This window comes from Rhinoderma darwinii, chromosome 7 (assembly GCF_050947455.1).
Source record: "Rhinoderma darwinii isolate aRhiDar2 chromosome 7, aRhiDar2.hap1, whole genome shotgun sequence".
Taxonomy (NCBI): Eukaryota; Metazoa; Chordata; class Amphibia; order Anura; family Rhinodermatidae; genus Rhinoderma; species Rhinoderma darwinii.
This window is the reverse complement of record NC_134693.1, coordinates 142,463,675-142,472,554: the sequence shown is the minus strand read 5'-3', so window position 1 is coordinate 142,472,554 and position 8,880 is coordinate 142,463,675. Positions and strand designations below refer to the sequence as shown.

General features: G+C 40.3%; 1 protein-coding gene across 1 annotated transcript; it reads right to left on the bottom strand.

Annotated features, from left to right (window-relative positions):
* Positions 1-7,955, bottom strand: LOC142657494 (vomeronasal type-2 receptor 26-like). The gene is made up of 6 exons (XM_075832530.1): positions 7,708-7,955; positions 5,593-5,887; positions 3,704-4,522; positions 2,064-2,291; positions 1,417-1,540; positions 1-896 (listed from the first exon to the last, which is right to left on the bottom strand). The coding sequence occupies exons 1-6, from the start codon at positions 7,953-7,955 to the stop codon at positions 1-3; spliced, it is 2,610 nt and encodes an 869-aa protein (XP_075688645.1).
* Between the last annotated feature and the right edge of the window lie 925 nt (positions 7,956-8,880).

Sequence of the window (8,880 nt, the reverse complement as noted above, 5' to 3'; positions counted from 1 at the left end):
TCATGGCTTTCCTCTTACATATTGTTTTGTGTTCATTTCTGGTTGAAACAAGATGATGTAACATTTAGGGAAAAACAGACAAGCCAACAAACCTGCGCTGGAAGCCATTATTGCAAACACTTCAACTATGACCAGGTTCTTCCCTTCGGCGCTCAGGTATGCCGGAATAAAACAAATCCAGACACTGAGAAATACAAACATACTAAAAGTGATGTACTGGCCCTCGCTGAAGATATCCGGCAGCTTCCTGGATAAAAAAGCCACGAGGAAGCTGATGGTTGCTAAAAATCCCATATAACCCAACATACAGTAGAAGAAGAGGTTGGATCCCTCGCTACATTCTGCAATAATTGTATCGGGTATAGAAGTCATGTTTAATTGTGAGTAAGGGGGAGACGTTCCAAGCCAAACAATACAGATCATGACCTGGAACAGAGGACAGGCGTACATGACGGCGTTCGAGATCCTTGAGTCGAATCGTTTGCCGATTGAGTTGGGCTTCGTAGATTGGAAGATAAGGATGACGGTGATTGTCTTGGCCAACATTCCCGAGACAACGACCGAAAAGGATACACCAAACACAACCTGGCGAAGAATACAGATGACCATCCATGGGTAACCAATGAAAATGAGGGAGGAGAGGAAACACACGATGAGTCCTACAAGGATGACGTAGCTGATGCTTCGATTGTTGGCTTTCACCACCGGCGTGTCGGAGAATTTTCTGAAGATGCATAAAATTGATAGGGTTATAATGGAGAAGAAGATGGAAGCAGCTGCCAAGGAGACCCCCATCATCTCTACATAGGACAGGAACTGAACCATCTTCAGAAGACAACTGTCCTGCTTCTCATTGGGCCACATTTCTTCCGGGCATTTTGTACAAATGGCGGCATCTAAAATCAATCACGATTCCTTAATGATCCCATACCAAAATGTCAACATAAAGTACATTACATAGAAGCTTAAAGGAACACTCCGGACACAACAGATACACAGTGTTATGTTGGGCCTGAGGGGGTGTTCTTTGAAGTTCTGAGTCATGCTCCGCCCCCTCAGGCCCTGCACTAGGCATATTAGTTTTGCCTGGAGTGTTCCTTTAATGAGAAAGTCTATCTGTATATTTCTAGGTCATACATATAAACTATAAGGGATGATTGGAAGTGCCGCTGCCAAGACCCACCCAGGCTAGAGAAGCCTGCAGTGTGGGGGAAGGGAAATGACACTTGCTCTCTGCATTACATGATGGCTCCTAGGGTAGTTGTCAATATTTTAGTCCTATGGACTGTGACTCTTTAGTCCTATGGTACTGCTGGGAGCAGGAGATTTACCATGTTTATTAATTATTGGAATATTGAACCTACGTTAAAATGGATGTCACCAAACGTAGAAAAGACTAAAAGAAATGACTTTTACCTGTTTCATTAGTGATTTCTCCGAGTGAGCAAGGAACACACTGGAAGCAGCACATGGGACGGTCCTGTATGGAGACTTTCCGGTTTCCAGGTTGACAACTCTCGCTGCAAACTGAATGTGGAACCTAAATGTGAAGAAAATATAAAATAATCTTTAAAGTGAATCTCTACCTTTAAACACCAGGTTTTTTTTAGTCCAAAATTCTGTGCTCAGTAGTTTCATATAATGTTATAGCTGTGGAAGCTCATTTTTCTGACACAGAGGTCCAAACTCTCTCCACAGACATAGAGGTAAGTGATAAAATGATGTCTACCTGCAGCCGCCACTAGGGGGAGCTTAGGAGCTTACTGCATACTGATTATACATTGTATCCAGTAATAACACAGTCTGCAGTAATCTCATCAGCTCCCCTAATGGTGGCTGCAGGGAAAAATAGGCTTATGCAACTAAATGGAAGGGAAGTGACAACTGCTCTGAGCTTATTCATGGTTCTTAACAGTGGTTGTCACTCTTCTGCAGGCCTCCACATAGCACTTGGGTTCATATCAAGGTTCCCCAGAGGTTGGGCCGAAGGTAGTTTCTTTAAACTCCAATCATCACACCACTACAGTAAAGCAAGGTATGATGTCATATTAGACGGAAATCACCTCCTTATATTCGTGGTTCCAGATAACAGCCCCGATATCTAGAGAGATCTGCTCACGAGTCGTGGCCCGAGAATCGTATCTCCCCACCTTTACCAATCTGTACTTGTTATTAGGAAATATCTGAAGATTCATTATATCGAATGTGGCCGGAACTTCACCAACGTCATTAAAGAATATGTCATCTCCAGAATGGGTGGTGAAGGAGACCTTCTTCAGGGAGCGGTAAACCTGAAAATAAAAAAAGGGAAAAATAAACCAACAAAATCTACATGAGACCCTCGATAATTCCAGGACACTTTGTAGAAAGTATCGAGATTCCAGATTTACCAAGAAGAAGTTCCAAATCAGGGAAAAATACAAAGATAAAAATGAGGTAAAAGAAAACTCTCATCATCCACGGCGCACCATGAAGAATTCTAGACTAGATGCAAAAACTGGAAAATAATGCCAAAAAATACAAATAAATAAATGAGAATAAAGTTTAAAGGAAAATGTAATTGGAAACATTTCTGTTATAATTGGTCTTTTCACCATCACTGTTTTTACTGGACACAAGTCACCCATATATTTTTCATTTATTTAAAATCAAGGTTATGGTTTTTTTATGTAGTTATTTGATTGTTTTTTGAATCAGGCAAAAGAAAAAGAAAATACTCAAAAGAGAAGAGAAAACAAAACTCCTTAAGTTGTAAAATAAATTACATATAATAATAACAATAATAATAATAATAATCATAATAATAGTAATAATAATAACATCTAATAATAATATTAAAGAATAATAACAATAAAAAGAATAATAATGACTACAACTACTACTAATAATATAATAATAATACATAATAATCTTTGAAAACACTTTTTGTACTTATTTGTCTTTCTTTTTCTCCAGATATACGAACAGTGAATAATGTGGTATTGATGATGATGATGATGATGATGATGATGATGATAAAAATAAGAATTGTGGAATTTCATTTACCTTTTAAACCTCAACCCTTTAATTACTAATACCCTTCCTTTTAACTATTTTCTGTGTATTCAATTAATATTACTAAAATTACACATAAATCCTGTGTCCATCTTTGAAACCAATTTTTTTCCAATCAAAAATAAAAATGTAAGCAGATTTGTAAACAGTCATGATGAAAAATCTTTTACTGTTTCGTGTCTACAGCTCCTAGGCAGACTTATGTGTCCCCGTGGTTACAGACAACATAAAAAACACGAAAACTTGTGTACTCTGATCCTGAAGTCATATTGTCATCCATCTGTCCCCTATTACTTACTAACCTACCAGATATCTGTAACCAAGGAGCAGCGGGGCAGATAAAAGAGAGCAGGGTTGCAGGATCAGACTACACAGGGTGCTTTTGGTAGTCTGTAACCATGGAGACACATGGGTCTGCGTCGGACCTGTATACACAAAATAGTAGGAGACTTTTAATCATTCTTCATTAATCTATTTTTATTTTAAAATGTTGCAAAAGTATACATACCCTACAAAGACAAATTCAGTCTCATACGGCTACGCACTCACATAGGGAAGTTATAGAGAAAATAAATCAATTAAACCCGAATACCAATGTTACAGCCTCATCTTACACCCGGTGACATCACGATGAGGACTCGTACTGTACCTGCCAGGGTAACGGATCTTTTTCTCCACAGCTGACGGACTTCTCTGCAGGACGTCTACAGTGCAGGAGGTTGTGAAGGGCATTAGCAAAAGCATAAACTGCAATATAAGCCTGGAAAGTGTAACTCAGATCCCCCAACTCAAACAGAGACTCCACCTTATGCTCCAAATCCTCATCCCCAGTGCAATATACAAGGTCTTCTGTGTGATCAGCAGGAGGATCATCGGGGAACCAGCTACAGGTGAACGCAATCTCCCAAAACGCCCTCATGTAGATGTCATTGGAGTATTTATATGGGTGGATCTGTTGGAGGAAACCATCAAACCCGGGCAGGGGCTCGCTGTGGAGAACTAGACCAATGGAGCCATTCAGTAACCTGGCGGTCCTTTCCGAGAACATGCCTGGGATGAAGGTGAAGCTCAGCGTATAAATCCAGATCTTCCCCTTCGTCTCGGCCTCTGACATCATGTCCAGAAGAGGCTTCACATGCATTTCCTCACAATACACCACAACCGCAACTGCTGTAGAGTTTGTGACAATGTCGTGTATTTTCTTGATTCTATCAATGGGGTAACGGTAATGGATCTTCTCCAGGAACGCCACGCAGCCTTGGTTAACACGTATCTCTTCTTTTAAATGTTGACCTTCTAGCGCCCCCAGGTCATCATCTCTGGTCAAGATGCCCACCCATGTCCACCCGAGATGCTTCAGCAGCTGTGAGATCGCTTTATTCTGTATGTTCTCATTGGGCACAGTGCGGAGAAAAGTTGGGAATTGATGTCTGTCGTCTAAGTCCGGATCGAAAGCTCCAAAACTGATCTAGAAATTGAGAAGAGAAAAAACCTTAACCCCTTGACGCATTATCACGTACATGTACGTGATAAGCATCATAGGGAAGTACGGAGCGCGCTCACAGGCTGTGCGCGCTCCATACGCTGCGGGTGTCAGCTGTGTTTTACAGCCAACACTCGGGACTAATGGCCGGGAACAGCGATCGCGCTTTTCCTGGCCGTTTAACCCCTCAAATGCTGCGGTGATGATTGACCGCAGCATCATCGGCGCCCCCCACACCGCGATCGGGGGGCACCGGTGGTTGTCATGGCAACCTAGGGGCCTAATCAAGGCCCCCAGGTCTGCCTTTTATCTGCCTCTGTTAATTTGTGTCTCTGGCACGGCTTAATACAAGCCTGTGAAAATGACGATATACTGCAATTCATTAGTATTGTAGTATATTGTACCAGCGATCTAACGATTCTAGGGGGACTAATAAAATGTGTACAAAAAAAAAGTTTCATAAAGTTATTAGTAGTGGAAAAAAATATATATTAAAAGGTAAAAAAAAACCTCTTTTCCAATTATTACCGTAGGTAAAGTAAAAAATAAACAAAATTGGTCTCGCTGCGTCCGTAAAAGTCTGAGCTATTACAATATATCATTATTTAAATGGCTCGGTCCGTAATGGGTTAAAGGAGTTAATAACGTCTGAATGAATGGGTTCCTCAGAAAACATTGTCTTCATCTGATCAACGTGACTGGTTGACTGGACCTTCGGTCTTCCACCGGATTTCTAAGATATCCTAGAAATAAAAGTGTCATGAAGGCTATGAGCATTGCGGAGACATTTCAGACCTTCAGAAGAAACCCAACCCAACCTGGGGTCCATCTTGCCAGGGAGTAGTGTTGGCGCCATGTAACATTGTATCGCGAGGCACCACCTGCCCCTCTAGTGGGGAACATATTATGGCAATTACTTAGCAAACAAAGGTCCCTAGAGATTAGAACTTAAAAACTTCTACAAAAATATCCAATGAAGTGTCATCTGCCGCTCCGTGTCATCCTGTAGACCAGCAGATCTATAGATATATATATATATATATATATATATATACCTGTGGGTAATTGCAAGGTCCGAGTATCCTGGCCATAGGGATGGACAATGTTGACATGGAATCTCCTACAATTCCGGCCAGGAATGGATCCTTCCAGCTTTGAGGAGATGCGGAATATGAATCCTTCTCCTCCCAGAGAAGCATCATGGTGGCCTGGATGGCTCTGGCCTCAGAAACACAAGAATCAAAGATATCAAAGCCCAGGGTGAGGTTTGGCAGGAGGTGAATGTTCTGATTAATCTCTTCTATGGCAAATATCACGGCTAAGACGTCCCTGTAGTACCTGATGAGGAACCTGGAGACGAGAGGGTTAAATAATTACTTATCACTGATGTGCGATTCATGCCGGACAGAGACGCAATCTTATTATACGAGTTCTGAGGGGATCGCACATTGAAGATATTGGGGGTGTCACAAAGCAAAATGCACCGGGATTCTGTCTCAATTCGGACAAAAAAAAGTTGGACTTACCGGGCACCAAAATTATGTTTTTAAGACACTTTTTACATCTCCTTCGAAGATGAGAAGTGTTAGAAATAGGGACGTGGCCGAGTGAAAGTGTTAAACGTGGCAGATCCTTGGTGTGCGCCAGAGGGGGAGTAAGAAAGAGAAGTGTCAACGTATCCGGCAAGATGCCACAATTTTATCATATATCGTGCAAGACTGTCATTAATTTGGCGCAGTTTCTGTCGCTCCATTCTAGTTTTTTACTGCCTAAATTTAAGACAATATTAATCAATTTCTCCCCAATGTGTGTAGTTTAAATAATGTGAAAAATGGATGAAACGTTGCAGAGGGCAATAAGGTACTTATTTATTCACTTGATTCTACGGAGTAATGTATATTTGGGAGATTGGTAGATTCTCTAGGGCACCCACACCTTACCTGTGCGGCTGGACCGACAGATAGGTAGATAGATAGATAGATAGATAGATAGATAGATAGATAGATAGATAGATAGATAGATAGATAGATAGATAGATAGATAGATAGATAGATAGATAGATAGATAGATGATAGATAGATAGATAGATAGATAGATAGATAGATAGATAGATAGATAGATAGATAGATAGATAGATAGATAGATAGATAGATAGATAGATAGATAGATAGATAGATAGATAGATAGATATGAGATAGATAGATAGATAGATAGATAGATAGATAGATAGATAGATAGATATGAGATAGATAGATAGATAGATAGATAGATAGATAGATAGATAGATAGATATGAGATAGATAGATAGATAGATATGAGATAGATAGATAGATAGATAGATAGATATGAGATAGATAGATAGATAGATATGAGATAGATAGATAGATAGATAGATAGATAGATAGATAGATAGATAGATAGATAGATAGATAGATAGATAGATAGATAGATAGATAGATAGATAGATAGATAGATATGAGATAGATAGATAGATAGATAGATAGATAGATAGATAGATAGATAGATAGATAGATATGAGATAGATAGATAGATAGATAGATAGATAGATATGAGATAGATAGATAGATAGATAGATAGATAGATAGATAGATAGATAGATAGATAGATAGATAGATAGATAGATAGATATGAGATAGATAGATAGATAGATAGATAGATAGATAGATAGATAGATAGATAGATAGATAGATATAGACACTCCTCTTGCAACGTTTTATCAGTTAGATGTAGGGACTTATGATTGTGTCTTAGGCCCCATGCACACTTCCGTTATTCCGTTCCGTCAAAAGTAGAGCATGTCCTACTTTGGTCAGTGATTCAGTGACCGTGGGGACCATAGAAGTGTATGGGTTCGTCAAAAAAACGGACGGCACACGGAATGCTTCCGTGTGCCGTCCGTTTTTGACGGATCCGTTGCCCTAGCAACGGCTGGGTGAGCCAAAGTTCACAGACTGGGACGTGACAAATTCAAATAAAGTTCAATACCTTCCGTTTTCTTAACGGAAACCCGGAAGCGAAATGTAAGCACGACGTCCGTTTAAAACGGAAACACGGAACAGACACTGAGTACACACGGATACCAAAACGGACACACGGATCCGTCAAAAATGGCAGAGAAAACGGTGATGGAAGTGTGCATGAGGCCTTACTCTGCGCAGGACGCAGCTTCCGGTTTCTTCTTATATGTGACATACGGCTGGTAAATGGTGGAGTGGATGAGAGTGATGACTCCGAGGACGATGTCTCCCCGGTATGAGAAGGACTCCACACTTTGCTTCTCCAGGTGACACCGGTTTTGGGAAGTCTCTTGGACTACTGTGACGAGCGCTAGAAAAACCAGGATCTTCGATAACCTCATTGGGAGGTCGGAAACTTTGCAGGGAATGATCGGACTCATACGTGTGAAGCTGAAGATGAGGAGAGGCGCCTTTAAACACACGGAGCAGCGGCGCCTGACATATATCGCCCTACAAGATGATCTGATTGGGTTAATGAACCCACTTGTGACAATATAATTGAGATTATTTTAATTGGATAATTGAAGAAAATTGAATGAATTATTCTGGGCCGCTTTCCAATACACAATTATATTCCTGATGGATCTTGTGAAATCCTACAGGGAAATGTCCCAATCGCTGCTACTTCAGGACCTCATAGGACGTCATTATATAGTTCCTGCTCTGACAAGAAGCCCCATTACCGGCTGCTCAGGAGACTCATTAAATCCGGACATCGGAGAATTTGGCTTTTTGTGGCTGATCCCGGGAGCATCAGATTGAGAGAAGATGACGGATGCAGAACAATGTCCGCCCTCACTCAGCGTCCATCACTAGGTCACTCATACGATTATCACCCCCTCATCACCATGACCCATTCTGGTAATGCTATTCTGAATGCCACATTATTGGCCGATTAGAAATTTGCATATGTAAACATCATTTAAATTATTCTTAAAACATTAAATATTAAAAAAATATATAACAAGAAGACAAGAACATTGTGTCAATTGTTAATTTATTAACCAACTTAAAAAAAAAATGTGCAAAGCATGAACAAGTCAATGATTTACCTAGATGGAGGATACCAAGCAGTTCCCCAAAAAAATTATTATTGGTAAATGGCCCTTCACAATGTAATACGGGCACTATCGGGAAACAGGCCACAGGCCTATGATACGCATGGTGGTAACGGTGAGCCCGCTGAATGAGAAACAAAACCTATAAATTGGAGTCTGACACACGAAAAGTTAATTAAAACAATGAAAGTTTATTAGATCAATTAAAATAAACAAACGTGTAAAAACATAGAGATGATGCCACAAG

What these genes read in the sequence shown, in the direction of transcription:
- LOC142657494 (XM_075832530.1), bottom strand. Translation starts at nt 7,955, where the DNA reads ATGAGTCCGATCATTCCCTGCAAAGTTTCCGACCTCCCAATGAGGTTA. An exon ending in GAAGCTGCGTCCTGCGCAGA is followed by an intron (nt 5,888 to 7,707) that starts GTAAGGCCTCAT and finishes TCTCGTCTCCAG; the next exon opens with GTTCCTCATCAGGTACTACA. An exon ending in AGAAATCACTAATGAAACAG is followed by an intron (nt 897 to 1,416) that starts GTAAAAGTCATT and finishes GATTGATTTTAG; the next exon opens with ATGCCGCCATTTGTACAAAA.